We start from the raw sequence: 18,080 nt of genomic DNA on the forward strand, positions 1-18,080 counted from the left end.
GTTTTATGACTTTAAAAAAGTCATTTTTCAGATTCAAGTGTTTACATTGTTTTATGAACTTGATATTTATTTTCAAACCAATAAAGGACTCAGAACATAAGCACTATAACAGAAAACGATGCACATTTATCATGTTTTTATTTTGTAATAAGCCAGATTACTATTGTTTTAATTAAAGTTCATTTTATTGACAGTGTCTGTGCTAATGTGTTGTGAAATTAAAACTATAGAAATAATTCAGTGTAAAAATGCATTAATAGGATGGATTTACAGAAAAAAATTTAATAGATAAATAATATTTTAATGCGTTTGCGTTCTATCGCAACTTTTGAAATATATTGAAAACATTAAAATATAGGTTTTCTCCAACTTCATTTTATGTTCATTATCAGTTTTGCGTTCACAAGTTTCGTAATAGTTTATTTATTTCCTATCAGAATAATGCATTGAATGTAAAAATGGCTCAAGCGCGACACCTAGAGGAGTATTTTAAATACATTAATTATATTCATTATCTGCGAAAGAACTAGCGGCACGTGCACACTAAATGTTAGTATTTTTATCATAAGCGTAAGATAATAGTTACATGTCGTAATTTATATAGTATATCTATAATATCACATACAGCGCGTTGTATTTATTTTTGCAGCTCTTATTTTGAAGCGCTTTCGGCTTTTATTTTGAAGAGTGTTCGGCGCTGGAAGCGGAAGTGCCGCACACGCGTGTCTCCTTCATTCATTGCGGGAGTTTGCTGTGATATATCAGTAATTATTAAACTCATTAGAGCTGATCATGATTAAAGAGAACTGCTGGAATATTCCTGTGAGCGCTCCGGCGTGTATGGAGAGACATCTGGACGCGGTCGATTACAGAGCAGGTCAGAATAAACCATCAGCTCTCATTCTCAACATTATTGCATTAGATGCATTTTGAAACACATGCATTAGAAATATACACTTAATATGCAAGCATTTCAACAACAGACATTGATAAAGCAAGGTTCAATATATATTGTTTGATTTTATTGATATATTAAAGAGGCATTTGGATTTCTCTGTTTATCACTCCATAAATCAGAAAATACTGTCAACAGATCAAGTTTTTGGGAGTAAAATGTTGCATAAAATCATATAAATGATGTATGAACAAACCCTTCTGTAGAAGTCTTGAGAATATAGATAGAAATTTTGGTGTATATAAGTGCTGCTGAAGTGGAGATATTTAATAAAGATGTTATTACGACATAATTGAGTGGAAAAAGTAATATATGTGTGAGTAATATATAAATTCCTCTGTATGTATAATGTGTATTTACCAGTCTATATGTGACCCTGGACCACAAAACCAGTCATAAGGGTCAATTTTTCAAAATTGAGATTTATGCATCATCTGAGAGCTGAATAAATAATCTTTCCATTGATGTATGGTTTGTTATGATAGGACAATATTTGTCTGAGATACAACTATTAGAAAATCTGGAATCTGAGGGAGAAAAAAAATCTAAATATTGAGAAAATCTCCTTTAAAGTTGTTCAAATTAAGTTCTTAGCAATGCATATTACTAATCAAAAATGAAGTTTTGATATATTTACGGTAGGAAATTTACTAAATATCTCCATGGAGCATGATCTTAATATCCTAATGATTTTTGTCATAAAAGAGAAATGTATAATTTTGATCCATACAATGTATTGTTGGCTATTGCTCCAGATATACCTGTGTTACTCATGACTGCTTCTGTGCTGCAGGGACACATAGTGTTTATATTGTTCATTTTAAGTTTAAATGTCTGTTTTTTAGTGTCATGTATAAATAAAAGCCGAAAGTGCTTCAAAATAAGAGCTGCAAAAATAAATACAACGCGCTGTATGTGATATTATAGATATACTATAGCTAATATCTTATGCTTATGATAAAATACTAACATGTAGTGCCGCAAGTTCTTTCGCAGATAATGAATATAATTAATGTATTTAAAATACTCCTCTAGGTGTCGCGCTTGAGCCATTTTCACACTCAATGCATTATTCTGATAGGAAATAAATTAAATATTACGAAACTTGTGAGAGGGGACGCAAAACTGATAATGAACATAAAATGTTACATGTACTTTCTATTATTATAATAATAATAATAATTATGCATAATTACATGCAAGTAACCCTAAACCTAATCCTAACCATATAGTCAGTACATGTAGTTAATTAATATTACCCAGTACTTAAATGAGTAATTACTCTGTAACATGGACACCTTAAAATAAAGTGAAACCCTGTTTTTTTTGTTCCTGAGTTTCTCGGGCGTAGTAGTAATATCGGTGTGTGTTGTAGATGGCACGCTGCTGCTGGGCGCGTCCAGTCTGGCGGGTCGCTGCTGGCAGGGCTCGGTGTGGGTGTACAGTGACCCTAAACTGGCCCCCAGCGAGGGCTTCTGTAAGGCGGGCGTTCAGACTGAAGCTGGAGTCACAGACGTGCGCTGGATCTCAGAGCGCTCGCTGCTGCTGGCCTCAGACGCAGGTAACTAAATACACTCTTACTCACCTGTTACCACAAGCTGCCAAGACTGTGTGTTTATGGACATGATGGTAAAACCATGGTATTTCTATGGTACTTCCACTAATACCATGTACTTCACGTTTTTTGTATAGTATACCATGGTAATATCATGGTTTTTAGGCTTGTACCATGCGAATACCATGTTTTTATGTTATTTTAGGGCTCAACCTTTTGAATATTGTGTTATATCATCTTGCATAGAAATACACTGTTTCTGAACATGTACCAGGGTTTTATCATAGTTTTTGGACATTTACCATGGTAATACCATGTTTGTTTTTTTTGCATTTGGTCAACAATAATATAGTGCTTTTTGACATGTACTGTATTAATATAATTTACCATGGTTTTGGTAGGGTTTTGGTGATATACTGCAGTTATAGTAATATTGTGTTATTTTTGCTAATTTATCTGCTTTTGAGCATCTACCAGGGTTATCATCAGAGTTTTTAAACTTTTTGTGTAAGTACTGGGGTTTTATCTTCGTTTTTGGACTTGTACCATGGTAATACTGTGGTTTTTGTGGATGTTGAACAGTAATATTGTGTTGTTTTAGATTTTTTTGGACATTTACCATGGTATTAGTAGGTTTTTGTACATGTAATATCAGTGTATTTTAGGCTTTTTGGACACTCACCATTTGTTTACTAGGTTTTTGGGCAATTTACCATAGTATTAAAAGGTTTTTGAGTTTCTACCAGGGTTTTATATCCTAGTTTTTGAACATTTACTGTGGTATTATGTATATTTTAGGATGTAGGATGTTCAACAATAATATTGTGGTGTTTATTTTATTTGGACATTTACCAAGGTATTGTCCAAAATACCAAGTTTTAGTAGATTTTGTACAAGTACTGGGGTTTTATCTTGTACCATGGTAATGCCATGTCTTTGTGGATATTTAACAATAATATTTAGTTATTTTAGCCTTTTTATGGACATTTACCATGGTATTAATAGGTTTTTGGACATATAATGTGGTTTTATTTCAGTTATATCCCAGTTTTTGATCACATACCGTGGTATTTCTAGGTTTTAGATCCTATGATGGTTTATATCCCAGTTTTTGATCACATACCGTGGTATTTCTAGGTTTTAGAGATCCTATGATGGTTTATATCCCAGTTTTTGGTCATATACCGTGGTATTTCTAGGTTTTAGAGTTTCTGTGATGGTTTATATCCCAGTTTTTGGTCATATACCGTGGTATTTCTAGGTTTTAGAGTTTCTATGATGGTTTATATCCCAGTTTTTGGTCACATACCGTGGTATTTCTAGGTTTTTGGGTTTCTGTGATGGTTTATATCCCAGTTTTTGGTCATATACCGTGCTATTTCTAGGTTTTAGGGTTTCTATGGTGGTTTTGATCATGTCCCGTGGTGTTCTCTGATATATGTGTGTGTGTTGTGGTCAGGTTCGGTGGAGCTGTGGGAGCTGGCGGAGGACGAGCGGCTGCTGATGAACCGCTTCACTCGTCTGGAGCATGATGACATGGTGACGGGCGTGAGTGTGTGCGCCGGCGGGCGTCTCGCGGTCAGCTGTAGTGTGGACTGCAGGTCAGCAGGCGGCGCTGTGAGTCTGTGAGAGCCTCGTCATGATCTCAGGGACCTCAATCTCTCTCTCCGTCTCCTTTCAGGATCAAAGTGTGGGATCTGAACCAGGAGACCGTCACCAGCTCCTATAACGGTGAGCAGACAGGAAGTGATGTCACGGCAGATTAATAATCCACAGACTCAGATATAGCTGCAGTATCATTATATATATTTATGAGACGTCATGCACTCTTAATCTCTGTCTTGATTTGATTCTTGGCCGTGAATCTGGATCAGGTTGGTTTGGTTGAAGAATTTATTTGAATTCTTCTGAAGAAACTGAATGAAAAACATTTCCGTAAAAACAGATGATGAAAGACTGATGAGTTCAGTACAAAATAATCTCTTGCATTTGAAAGTCATGGGTCAATAGATTCATAGTTCAATAGTTCATATGCATATGTGATTATTTATAAAAAAAATTATATATATATATATATATATATGTGTGTGTATATATAATTTAGCTATTTTAACAGTATTAGTATTAATTATTGCATAAGTGTTTCGTATGTAATTTTTATTTTAATAATTAATGAAAAACATTAATAAATGATTATTCAATTCATATAGAATATAATTTTACTAATAATTGCATATTCATTTGTGATTTATTTAAACTGTAAATCTTATTTATTATGTAAGTATAGATTTTTATTTTCTTATATTTTAAGTGAGTAATATTCAAATGTGATTAATTTGAGATATATTATTTATTAAAATGTAAATATCTATTGTTAGAGCATTTTCATATATATCTTTTAATGAGTAATGTTCATTCATATGTGATTTTGTGAGATTTAAATGTATATTCTATTTATTAATTAGTATTAATTTATAATTAATGCTATTAGTATAAAAGTATTTTCATAATATTTGACAATTTGAGCTTTATTGAAACTATATATTGTTCATGTGTTCTTAAATATGTGTGATTTGTAAATGTTATTTTTTTCTATTCTTATAGTATTTTAATAGATTTCAGTAATAAACAACATATTTGATTATGTATTGCAGTTTTACGTAAATACTTCTAAATAATTTTTGTTATAAATTGTTATACATGTTTTGCAATTAATGAAAGTTATAAATCTAACTTTTAGGTGTCTGTGTGTCTATAAAAATAACCGTGTGTGTGTGTGTGTGTGTCAGCTCACTCTCAGCCGATCAGCGGTGTGTCGTGTTCTCCTGTGGACGAGTCTCTCTTCCTGTCATGTGCTCAGGTCAGTGCCGTTACACGCACACACACACACACACACACACACGTGTCTTTGAGTGTGTAACCGTCTTGACACTCTTCTGCAGGACGGACGGCTTCTGCTGTGGGACCGACGGAAACCCAAACCTGCCTCTCGCCTGGGTACACACACACACACACACACACTCTCTCTCTCTCTCTCACATGCACACACACACGCGCACTCACACACACACACACACACACACACACACACACACACACTCTCTCACATGCGCACACACGCACGCACACACACTCTCTCACATGCGCACACGCACGCACACACACTCTCTCACTCACATGCACGAACACGCACGCACACTCTCACACACACACACACACACACACACACTCTCTCACATGCGCACGCACACACACACTCTCTCACTCACATGCACGAACACGCACACACACTCTCTCACATGCACGCACGCACACACACACTCTCACATGCACGCACACTCACATGCACACACACGCACGCACACTCTCTCTCTCACTCACACACATGCACACTCTCTCTCACTCACACACGCGCACACGCACACACTCTCACACACTCTCTCACACACGCACACACACACGCACACACACACACGCACACACACACACACTCTCACATAACTCCGTGCTCTCAGTCTGTCTGTCTGATTCTAAAGCGAGATCCTTCTGAGCGCTCTGTCACTTCCTGTCATGAGAGACCTAACTTCCTGTCCATCTCGTTTAGACGTGGTGTCTCCCAGCTGCAGCCCCACAGCCGTCGTCTGGCACCCTCATCAGAGCAGCACTATCGCATACGGTACGGCCTCATATCCCACGATGCACTGCTCTGTCCCATGATGCTCTGCTGATGTTGATGTGTGTGTCTGGTGTCAGGTGATGAACTGGGTCGAGTGACTCTGAGGGATCTGCAGACTTCAGACGGCGTACGGACGATAAACGCTCACAGCCGCCGCGTCTCCAGACTGACGTTCTCCTCCGACAGGTACAGAAGAAAACACTGCCATAGTTTTAAAAGCAGTGAATCAGCCTGTGAAGTACACCATATTGTAAAGTATGCTGTGAGCCGGATAATGACTGGTGATTATTATGGGCTGTCACCTGCAGTTCACCCCTGCTGGCCTCTATCAGTGATGACTGCTCCGTTGCCGTGGTTACTGCAGAGCTCAGAGAAATGTGAGTATTGACACAGGCCTCTCTCCTCATTGGTTGTCCTGCATCGACCAATCAGAACACAGGAAATTCACACACCCCAAAGTACATGAAACTGACTGATTAAACATATGTTGTGGCTTAAATTTTTAAATACATATATCTAATTTAACTACAAACAATTAAATAAACACATATATTTAATGCAGTTTGATTGAATGTATTAAATATTTAATTAGAAACGATACATTTTATGGACAAAAGATTAAATATATATGTTGTTAATTTATATTTATAATATTTAAATCTTATATTACAATAAATAATAGTGAGAGTTGTAGAAAAAAAATTCTTGTTTGAGCAATATTTTACATAAGTGTGTGTATTTATAGTTAATAAATTGATTCAATGTATTAAGATTTAATTAAATTTTTTTTATATTGTTTAAAAATATTACATATATTAATGCATTTATGTAATACATGTATTATATAAATGTGCTTGTATATGTGTAATGTAATAATAAATTATTCAAATAAAAAAATAGAAAAGTTATTAAAAACAAATTGTAAAAAAAAAAAAGTGTATGTATGAATATATATAAAATATGTAGTAAAATTACTACAAAATATATGGTTTGTGTGTATCTTTATCTGTATTGTTTTTTTTTTTTTCCATTTGTTTTTAATAATTTTTTAATTTGTTACTAAATGTAGGTGCTTTTAAATAATTTAAAGCACCTTAACATTAACATTGAATTGAAGTGCATGTATATCTCAGAGCGCCGGTCTGAGTCTGTCGTGTGGTCCGTGTTTAGTTTCAGGGACCGGCGGCACCAGGATTTCGTGCGTGGAGTGTGTTGGGTCCCGGGCAGCTCGGCCGTGTTGACCACCGTGGGCTGGGACCATCAGGTGCTGCACCACAGCGTGTCTGCACCCTAGAGCATCATGGGAAACCATAGCAACCTCCAATGCATTCCCATTTCTGTTGTTCTGTCACCATCAAATAATGATTCATGAGTTACATACATAATCATAGTAGGCTCAAAATTCAGAACATGCAGAAGATGTATTTTTTAATAACAGAAATGGGCATGAATGCTGTTCTCTTCTCACATTTGGGCACATTTCACACGTTTCACTGTTTAATAAAGTTTCTGTCATCTGTGTACTTAAGCTCTCGCATATTTTTATTACACTGTATTGTGGTTATATTCTTTCTTTAGGGGGTAACAGAGGGTTAAATATCCAAAATAACCATTTATGAGCAGTCATACAAATACACTTGCAGATTATTAAAGCACAATTATTGACCTATTTGCAATTGTGTCTGACACATTTCACTCAATTAAACCTGTGGCGATGTGAGATTTCCAGAAAAACAAGTTTGTTGCAGATGCTAGCTTATTTCTTCAAAGGCACTTTTAACCAGTATATTCATGCAAAAACAAACTTTGCATTATTTCTTTGATTCTTGCTTAAGATTAAAAAAACTGAAAAGCAGCAAAAGCATGTTCTTCATTAAGAAGAACCATCAGTAATGCGTTCAAGGCTTCGCAACCATTTCTAACAGCATTTTGATCAAACTTTAAGGCTTATTGTATACTTTTGATAAATTCGTAAAAAATACAACATGTTTTGACCTGGAAAAAATCCAGCACCACTGAAAGAAGCTCTCGTATCGAGAGCTATAGCTTAATTTTGTACATTAATGATTAAAGACATTCAAAAATATTATGCAGAAGATACAACTAAGAACTGGTGTTCTTAATTTTAAATCTGATTAAACAACTGATTAGAGACTGGATTAAACAACTGAATTAAATTAAAAGGTTGGACTGTAAAATGAGTTTCCATGTAGTTTATCTAGTATATACAGGCACAGTTGCTCCATTGATTGATTTTTAGCAGCTCTAGAAAGTCCGTGATGAAGCTGCGGTCATAAGAGTTCGGCAAAACCAAAATATAGTGACAGCTGAAGATACATCCAGTAATACTTTAACAACAGCAGTAATAAAGCTCCAGACCGGGTGCAAAACGATAAATATCTGTCAGATAGCTGCATATGTACAGGTAAGGCATGTCTTTGGAATAATTCCAGTCAGGAATGTGCTCCGGATCAGAATGAGCCGTCTTTGATAACGGGTGTTATTGGTTGTTTGGCTCCTGGTCTCACGGTGAATGTCATTCCAAACTGCTGTTTGGTTGATGATCCATTACTGAAAGATAAAGAAGAGTCTCATTATTCTTAAGTAAATACAAAGTTATAAAAACAAAGTACTAGAACCTCAAATAACTGCATTTTGATTCCACTTAAACCAGTGATTCCTCAATATTATGAAAGATTTTGGGCTGGATCGAAACCTGGTAAGTACATGTATACTGCATGTTGTTGTGTTTAAGCTTCTAAATATATCAACTTAAGCAGTTTCATATGCATTGTAAATCATAAATGTCATGGAAACAACTGTTGAGTGTTGTTCCAGTATCACAGGCAGTTTATTTATCCTCCTGATGATTCATCTCAGCTATGTGCATGTGCTACAAGGGAGGCGTTGACTGATGATGACTGTGTAATTGTGTGCGTTATTCCAAAGAAAAAAACGTTACGTAATCTTTCTGTGCATAATCTGATGTCACCAAGTCTCCTATGGAATCTTGTTTCTGACTCAAAGTAAAAATTCAATAAAAAGGTAGTTGCCACTTTATTTCTTGTAATTGCAACTTAATATCTCCCAATTGTAACTTTATCCCTCACAATGTGGATCTTTTCTTTTCCCTGTTGATAAAGCCCTGCCTGACTCTTTTTCTCGTTTAATGTCATGTTTCACTCGAAAATTGCACATTACAGAAGCAAAACTGATTGTGAATACCATTTCATGTTGACTTTAACCATGTCACTTGCGTTTACTTTTAGTTTACCTGTTGGATTTAGCCGAAGTGGCCAAATGTTGACCTTTTTTGGCCGCTTTGCTTTCCAGCTCCTTCATGTCCACTCCCCGAGTTTGCGTCGGCAGGGTGGCACTCCGGTTTGTCATAGGATTGTACGTGGCCTCGTCATCGGACAGCGGAGAGTTCCAGTCATCCCCGTTGGTCTCCACCTCCTTGACAGCCGAGAACTTGGGGTCCATCTCTAGCATCTTCTTCTGCAGGATACTGAGAAGTGTCGCCTGGCTAGCGGAGACGGATGGAGCCACTTGTGCAGGGGGTTGAGTGGGTTTCGTTTGAACAGTTGATTTGTATTGGGGCTGGATATTTGGGGGAGGCCCTGGGGCCTTGGGAGGAGAGCTGGGTGGTTTAGGTTTGGGCAAAGTGAGAGGCCCATTGGTGACAGGAGGAGGTGTCGGAGGTAGGGAGGGCTTGGCAGGTGGAGGCGCAGGAGCAAGTTGGCTTGGCGGGGGACTATTGGTGATTGGAGTAGGTAAGGATTTAGAAGTTGGAGGAGCAGGTTTTACAGGGGTAGCAGGAGCTGGGTGACTTGGCGGGGGGCAGTTGATAACTGGAGCAGGTGTAGCAGGTAAGAAGGTTTTAGCAGGTGGAAGAGCACTTTTTAGAGGGGGAGCAGGAGCGGGGTGACTTGGTGGGGGAACTGGAGGTTCCTCCTCAGAGTCCGAGTTGGCAAATTCAGGAGGCGGTGGAATGAAGACCAAGTCTTCTCCAATTCCCACATCTCTAACAGGGACACCCAGTCCACTAACAGAGCTATTCATTGGGCTTCGTAGAGGGGTTGAGCTTAGCTCTGGCTTTGAGTAGGACACTTCTGGAACATCAACTTTGGTTGATGACGAGGTGATTGGTTGCGTGTTTGTGGTCGACTTTAATTGTACATTGGGACTGTCTGGTGTTGGGTCTCGAGGAATGATGGTGAAGGAGTTTGGTTTATCTACACTAGGTTGAATCACAGAACTGACTGCTTCTGTTGAGTTGCTGTTCTTTTGGGACAGAGCAGTTCTCTGCTTATCTCTTTCCTTTGCAGCCATCAGCAAGGCCAAAGGTGAGGTTGAGGTCTCTTTCTTTACTGAGCCGTCTGCGCCCCGTGTGTTGAGATGTCGGTGGTTCAAGATAGGGCTGTACTTATGAGGCCTGCCAGGGGACGCAACTGGGGTCATGACCTGCCTAACATCAGGTATCCTTTTCTCCATTTTGGGTGAGAATTTAATTGGTGCTTGTACCTCAGTAGGGATGTTTTGAACCGGTACAGGCTCAGGATTGATTTTGGGCTCCACCTTAGCTTGTTCACTTGGTGCTTGTTCCATGTCTGGCTGGTCATCCTTTAGCTGAGTGGCAGAGCTGTTCCGAAGGGCTGGTTTGGATGGTGGCACCCCTGGTTGGAAAGATCCAGCATTTTTCCCACTATTCCCATTGACAACACCAACCGTGTTTCCAGTAGAATCTTCCAGCAGCAGAATGGACTTGACTTTTTTTTCTCCATCTGTCTGTACACCAAGTGTGCTCTTCTGCACGTTGTAGAGTTTGGCTGTGTTCTGGGGGTTAAAGCTAGATGGTGTTGGGTTAGAAGAAACTGATGGCTCAGGAGTTTGGGACTGGATGTTCAGATTAGATATGGAGGACATTCGGACAGGTTTTGGAGGTGCTGTTTTCTGAGCATTTGCAAGAACAGGTGATGCTTTTCCCGGGGGTGGTGGTGGGGTGAACTTGGGACAATCTGGGATATCTTGAACATTGAGGCTAGAGAGGGAACCTCTGAAGCTGGAAGTTTCAGATGGAGGTTTTGGAGGAGGCATTGGAGGAGGTTTGAGGGAGGCCAAGTTTAAATCTGTGCTGTAATTGGAACTGGTAAGTGATGGTGGTTTTGGGGGCGACATTGGAGGGGGATGCAGGCTTGCACGGTCTAAAGAAGGGTCCATTTCACCAGAGAACTGTGGTGAGGGAGAGATGAATGGAGGAGGTGGGGCTGAAAAAGGAGGAGGTGGTGGAGGGGCGTAGCTAGGCAGAGGCGGTATAAGTATTTCCCCCTGGAGGAGGTCAGGGACAGAAAGCATCCTTCCATTTGGGAGGTTTGTGGTACTTCCTACAAAAAGACAACATGAAAATCAACCACAGGTTCATTAAAACACCTCAGCATATTGAAAACATTATTTACTTGCTCCCATATTTATGTTCTAGTGTTCCCTGATCAAAAACAAGAAGTTAACTGTTCCCAGCCAGTTCTGTGTTGTGAACTCACCTGTACCATTTATCTTGGGTTCGTTGAATGGCGGAAAAACTGGTACCTTGGGTGTTGGAACTGCAAAGCCGTGCACACTCTCAGAGGACTGGGATTTAAAGAGAAGCATTTGTCAGAAACATCCTGATTCAAGGAGACTGTTAGAAGGTAAGGGAGTCTACAGCAACAACACACCTTTTATTGTAGGAGCCACTGAGTCAGTTTGAATTTCTAGATACTAAACCAACCAGTTTTCCTGAACTATTCAGAGAGCTTATGACATTCAAGGTTATAGATCCTTTCTCTCGGCTTAGCTCTTTCTTTCCTCGTCTTTATTTCTCTCGGACATGCTTAAACTGTTGAGAATCTGCAGGACCCATTGCAATCTCATACTCACACGTGGGATGAATAGGGTGAGATAATGTTCCAGATGTGTGTCTGTAAATCAGGTTTTTGGACACTCCTCACCAACACCCCATAATGTGAATGATTGTTATGAGACATTATGGGAATGTTCCAGGAACATTCAGGTTGCTTAAACAAATGCGCCGAATGTAATTTCTTTACAAAACAGAGCATAAACTGTGTCTGATAAAAATCATATTCAGAAATAGTTTTGATAGTCTTTCCCTCATCCAACTTCAGTTGGATTTAGCTTTGTCTTTCATTCCTGTCATTTCAGTTCTCTGGCATGCAAAAAGGGACACACCTAAATGTGTGTTTGTGTTTCAGGTTTTGCTGTCTTTATGGGATCATAACTCTAGAAAAAATCACAACCTAACCAAACCTTCAGGTGTGGACGTCCTCATAAGGGAAAACGACTCTACAGTGACCTAATATCATATTTAAAAATTATGCATTTTTTTTTTTCTTAAGATTTATTTGAGGTGTTTTGCCTTGTTGTTATGATACGACAGTGGAGAGCAGACCGGAAGCGAAGTGGGAGAGAGAGGAAAGTGGGATTGGGAAAGGTCCTCAAGCAGGGATTCGAACTTGGGATGCCCGTAATGCAATGACGTTATATGTCGGCACACTTGCCCACTAGGCTATCAGTGCCAAACATCATGAAAGTTGTGTTTTATGATTAGTGGTAGAATTTACATTTACCATATGCTTTTATCCAAAGCGACTTGCATGAAAATGGGAGTGGTGTTTGCTCATGCAAAAGTCCCTGCTGTGGTTGCTTCGTGCCCAAAAGAACTCATGTAGAAGGCTTTTTCACTTATTTTATCATCCAGAAGGTGATAATCAAGCATCTCCAACCCTAACCCTAAAAGTTTAATACTAACCCTAAGTATGAGCCATATTAATAGTACTTGCCTTAGCAAATGTCACGTGTGTTGTGTACATCTGCCTGATCTCACAAACAAAACGTGTATTCAAAACAGCACCTGCAGGTTTGGATAACTCGGCTGGCACAAACCCGCATCTGCATGCCATCTAACCTCAGCGTGGAAGAACCGGAGGAACATCTGAATCATCAGGATCCTGATCTCATGAGGTGAACGAGTGAGTCGCTCGGGTCCGAACACGCTCAGACTCTCAATTACTGACACACGGTGTGATTGTGTTCGCTGTGATGTGGGCATCACCAGGGCGATACAAACACAAAACTGATGATGTGTGTGATCTGCGCTTTGTTCTTTCAGAGTAAAAGTGTGTTTACATGCTGAGGGTGTGTTTATCCTGAAGCTAAAGGTGTGTCTTTAGCAATGTGTGCACAGGACGATTTCAGCACATTTCTCTCAAGACTTCTATTATCAACGAAACAATTAAATGCAAAGCGTACAGTGGCAACACACCAAAACGCATTCAGATTGTGTGTAGCAATTGATATATACCGGCAGTATATTTGATTATCATTTTCATATACCATGTTATTTACATGGTACTTAATGGTACTCAAAAATACCATGGTATTACCATAGTACATTTCCAAAAAAATGGCACTACTAAACATGTACAAAAACAGCATAATACCAAAAATACAGTATTACTATGATATGTCAAAAAACATGGTGATATTATATTTTTAGTGACCTCAACACTAAAAACTTGTTTACAACAAAATGCTGTGATTTTTTGGTTACATGGTTCTGTGTACCATGGTTTTACCATATAATTTAGACATGTATCATGGTTTGACCCTGTTTTTTAGACCTGTACCATGGTTTTAGCCTGTTTACTTGGACATTTGCACAAGTAAAAGCATTATTGTATTGAATTGTTTATGTATTTTGGAAGCAGGCCTACATTGGAGCCCATGGTAGTATCATAGTACATGCCCAAAAAACGAAACAAAACATGGTAATACTATTGTAATTATTTTGTAAGTGACCCTAGCACCTATCACGGTGGTACTATGGTACAATGATCATTTACAAAAGTGAACCATGGTTTTAGCCGGTTTTTCATGCAGGTAGCATGCTTCTACCCTGCTTTTTTGGACATGTACCATGGTTTTAGCCTGTATTTTTGAACATTCGCATTAGTAAAACCCTTACTGTATTGTTTATGTACCAAGCAGCTTGGAGCCAATATTGTTACCATAGTACATATCCAAAAAAAACATGGTAATACTATGGATTTTGTTTTTTGTAAGTGGCTCTAAAAACTTGTTGAATAGTATTTTCTATTGAATCCACTTTACTACTAAGTTAGAGATCGTCTCATGAGTGAAGTGTGGTCATGTGTTAGGCGTGTTTTGGGACGTACCATGAAGTGTTTGACTGTCGGACGTGAGCGCACACTAGCGGTTCCAGACTCAGGGATGGCAGCTGAGTCCAACACCAGCTCCACATTATCTGAAAAACAGAGACGCATGGTATTTACCTTGTTAACTAGCAGCCTGTGCTGTTCAAAGTCACTGCTCAAGACCATGTGACCCGCAGAACAACAGGTTCATATACATCGTAATGGCTTTATGACAGGTCAAAAGTCAGTGTCTGGTTCGTCACTTCACAAATTCATGAAAAGCCAATAATAACTTTGACTAAACACAAATTCCTATTATTATTCAGATGAGATTAATTTCTGAAGCATAAAATAAACATTGGATGTTCACTTCCTGTTTGACGTTTCTTATCTAATTTAATGGTTCTTATCTGATTGCATTATTTTCAGGGTCCAATAAGGTGTGCATCAGACCAATCAGGATTCGAACTCGAGACCTTTGTGTTCCAGGTATATGATCTGTCTACAGTCTCATAACCTGTTCTTGGTCATCTGTGTTTGCTCATTAACAACTTCCAATGTGTTAATGATGTAATTACCAGAGATTCCGCAGCCCTCATTGTCATGAATCATTACAAACAGGAAGTTTGAGCTGAATTATGACAGCAGACGTCAGTGTTTTTATCTGATCTTCCTTCAAAATCAGACATCGAATGAAGAATAAAAATGCATGTATTAGTTTGTGCTTTGAGACTGACTTAAAAATAAAAATGAAAGTTTCATATTTTAATTATAGAAAATTAGTAATACTATGGTACTTTGAAATATACCTTTGGTACTAAAATCATGTACAGTGGTATTTACATGACTACTGTGGTGCATGTCCAAAATACAATGGTAGTACCATTTTTGTAAGTATCATTACTGTATATCCAAAACCACTGTAGTATTATGGTACAAGTCAAAAAACATGCTACTACATGTTGAAAATGTACCTATAAAAATATAATACCATTGATTTACATACACAGAAGTACCATAGTACCATGGTAAATGTCCCAAACCATGGTAGAATCATGGTAAAAGTCCAAAAAACATTGTACTACAGTGGTACATGTCCAAAACACAACGGTAACACCATTTTATAAGTGTAATAACATGGTATCATTACTGTGTATATCCAAAACCAATGTACATGTCCAAAACATGGTACTTTCATGGTAAACGTCCAAAGAAACATGGTATTACCAAGAAAAAAAAACCTATTCGTAGTTTCCTGTCAGTGTAATCGGACACGTCCTCAGAGGAAGCCAACGCTCAGACAACATACAGAATTATCTCATTTTGCCATCAGTTTCTGCCATATATAAATATACTGTGCAAACTTAATTTCCTGTAGAGCTGCTTTGCAATGATTTGTATCGTAAAAAGCGCTACACAACTTGAACTTGAACGTATTTGTCAGGTCACGGACCTCCGGATCAAAAACAGATATTTGTTTACGTTTTTTGCGGTTATTCTGTCAGAAAATAAATACGTTTTTGCTACTAACTTCAGAGTCTGTTTTGAAGGTTATTCCCGTCTTTAAGAAAGTGTGACGCGCGCGCGCTCCGCGACAGGTGCAAAGCTCGCCACTTTAATAAACTCTTATCATTTCTATTTAATCTCTACACGAGTCAATCTCTCTTACCCATCTCCTTGAACTCCACATTGGTGGCAAATAGAGATTGGTTCTTCCGACCCAGGAAATTGAGCGATCCTTTCTTCATGATTGTGAGGAGAGTGATGTATCCGCGGTGATTTAAATCAGCGTGATTTCATGATTTCAGAGTTTTAGAGCAGCTGACTGTGTTTGAGCTCGAGTCTGTCACTGATTCAGAGAAACACTGAGGAGAAGGAAATGGCCCCACACCCGAACCGCCCTGTGACCCCGCCCACTCGAGACAGGTAGGCTACAGGTACAGGTACACACACACACACACACACACACACACACACACACACTGTTTACTTAGCTATCTAAATGGGGACATTCCATAGGCGTAATGGTTTTTATACTGTACAAACTGTATGTGCTATTGCCCTACCCTACACCTAAACTTAGCCCTCACAGGAGACTTTCTGCATTTTTACAATTTCAAAAAAAACTTTTTTTGACGTCCCCAAAGGGAGGTTTTTGGAGATTTCGTCAGGTTTACCTCACTTTTTGGTACAAATTTGTCTCAAAATATGGTTAAGTACGTACACACACACACACACACAGACAGACAGACACACACACACACACACACACACACACACACACTCAGCGTTACTCACTCTGCTCTCTATTATTATGAATGAAAGCCAAATATTTGTTGACATGGTGAACTTGAGTCTCATTCAGGAATCAGGCCAGATTTACTCTGCTAATGTTTGCATGAATCTTTCCAGTAATTTACGCTTTGTTTGTGTGTAAAGACTTGCAAAGGACTTTTTAAACTTATTATTATTAATTTAATAAATAATAACAATTTTAGCACTATCTATAATAACTTGCATTTACATGTTTAATAGACTATAATTTGACTTAGTATGTAATATCTAAATAATATATTACATTTTGTCAATAATTAACCTGTTATAGCTAAGGCTTGTAATATATTTAGTATAATATTTAGATATAATTAAATTATATTAAGTTGTGAAATATGTTACATCAAACGGTTTTGTTAAATTGAAATATTTATAATGGATTTAATATGTAATATTTAGTATAAGGCATACATTTTAATTTACAAGTATTTTAATATAATATTTAGATACTTGATTAATGTATAATAAATAGACAATTCATGTTTATAAATTATATAATTGATCATTTAAATGATTAAATTTGTTTAATTTTTATAGGCTATTATTATTATTATTGCTATTTAGTGCTCTCTATGTGTGTGTGTGGATATATTTATATAAATATGTGAAAATGCTGCTGGTGCTCAGGAACTGTTTTTAGAAATCAAGTGAAAATCTGTCAGAATGTTGTATCTGTGTAAAATCATAAAGTATATTATATATGGTCTTGAAACAGTTAATTGTGCCGTCCATTATAGATGTAATAAAAAGTGTCTGAGAATAGACTCTAGAGTCCGTTAAATGTATTTCAGATAACTTTATGGTTTTCAGATGCTTTGAAAACCTGTGGAATAAAATGAATCAGTGAATCGTTTGACTCCAGAGAGTCAGTGTGAACGAATCCCAGCATAGAGAGAGAGAGAGAGAGAGGCGTATCCCATCATTCCCAGTCGGCATGGCAACAGAACACAAACCTGTCTCTCCTGTTCCTCCAGGTTGTCATGGTGATCTGAGAATGTTCAGAATGCATCACAGAGTTCCGTCGTTCAGCTGCTCGAGTTTCTCAGGAACGGTTCTCACGTGCTTCACATGATTTATGATCGATGATTCCCACGATGCCTCTCGGGCCTCTGCTCATCCGTCGTCATCATCACTTTCATCACGTCAAAACACACTAGAGGTGCTTTATTATTATTTATTATTTTTATCCAAAGCGAGTAGATCCAATTGTAGTATTAAAACAACTAAAAACAGATCCAAAACTAAAAGCTAAAACTTTATAAACACCTGTACACATTTTTACACAAATTTTAAAACAACATTTAAATGAAAAACAAAAAACAAAGCTAAAACCAATTCAAAATATTA

General features: G+C 37.9%; 2 protein-coding genes across 2 annotated transcripts; one reads left to right on the forward strand and one right to left on the reverse strand.

Moving 5' to 3' along the window:
* Window positions 1-693: 693 nt before the first annotated feature.
* On the forward strand, window positions 694-7,854 carry LOC306867137 (methylosome protein WDR77-like). The gene is made up of 10 exons (XM_079412683.1): window positions 694-877; window positions 2,331-2,516; window positions 3,970-4,111; window positions 4,192-4,241; window positions 5,300-5,370; window positions 5,453-5,507; window positions 6,115-6,186; window positions 6,264-6,372; window positions 6,495-6,563; window positions 7,357-7,854. Exons 1-10 carry the CDS (start codon window positions 793-795, stop codon window positions 7,478-7,480), a joined length of 963 nt encoding a protein of 320 aa, XP_079268809.1. The 5' UTR covers window positions 694-792; the 3' UTR covers window positions 7,481-7,854.
* Window positions 7,591-16,266, reverse strand: LOC306867136 (uncharacterized protein). The gene is made up of 5 exons (XM_079412682.1): window positions 16,069-16,266; window positions 14,421-14,509; window positions 11,727-11,814; window positions 9,461-11,570; window positions 7,591-8,757 (listed from the first exon to the last, which is right to left on the reverse strand). Exons 1-5 carry the CDS (start codon window positions 16,145-16,147, stop codon window positions 8,658-8,660), a joined length of 2,466 nt encoding a protein of 821 aa, XP_079268808.1. The 5' UTR covers window positions 16,148-16,266; the 3' UTR covers window positions 7,591-8,657.
* Window positions 16,267-18,080: the final 1,814 nt, after the last annotated feature.

This window comes from Barbus barbus (genome assembly GCF_936440315.1).
Source record: "Barbus barbus genome assembly, chromosome: 49".
In the NCBI taxonomy this organism is placed as follows: domain Eukaryota; kingdom Metazoa; phylum Chordata; class Actinopteri; order Cypriniformes; family Cyprinidae; genus Barbus; species Barbus barbus.

Excerpts from the sequence above, each read along its gene's own strand:
- LOC306867137 (XM_079412683.1), top strand. The coding sequence starts at position 793 with ATGATTAAAGAGAACTGCTGGAATATTCCTGTGAGCGCTCCGGCGTGT. Across the intron at positions 2,517-3,969 it reads GCTGCTGGCCTCAGACGCAG|GTTCGGTGGAGCTGTGGGAG; the intron begins GTAACTAAATAC and ends TGTTGTGGTCAG. Across the intron at positions 6,187-6,263 it reads GAGCAGCACTATCGCATACG|GTGATGAACTGGGTCGAGTG; the intron begins GTACGGCCTCAT and ends GTCTGGTGTCAG.
- LOC306867136 (XM_079412682.1), bottom strand. The coding sequence starts at position 16,147 with ATGAAGAAAGGATCGCTCAATTTCCTGGGTCGGAAGAACCAATCTCTA. Across the intron at positions 14,510-16,068 it reads TGTGGAGTTCAAGGAGATGG|ATAATGTGGAGCTGGTGTTG; the intron begins GTAAGAGAGATT and ends TCTGTTTTTCAG. Across the intron at positions 8,758-9,460 it reads ACTTCGGCTAAATCCAACAG|TAATGGATCATCAACCAAAC; the intron begins GTAAACTAAAAG and ends TTTATCTTTCAG.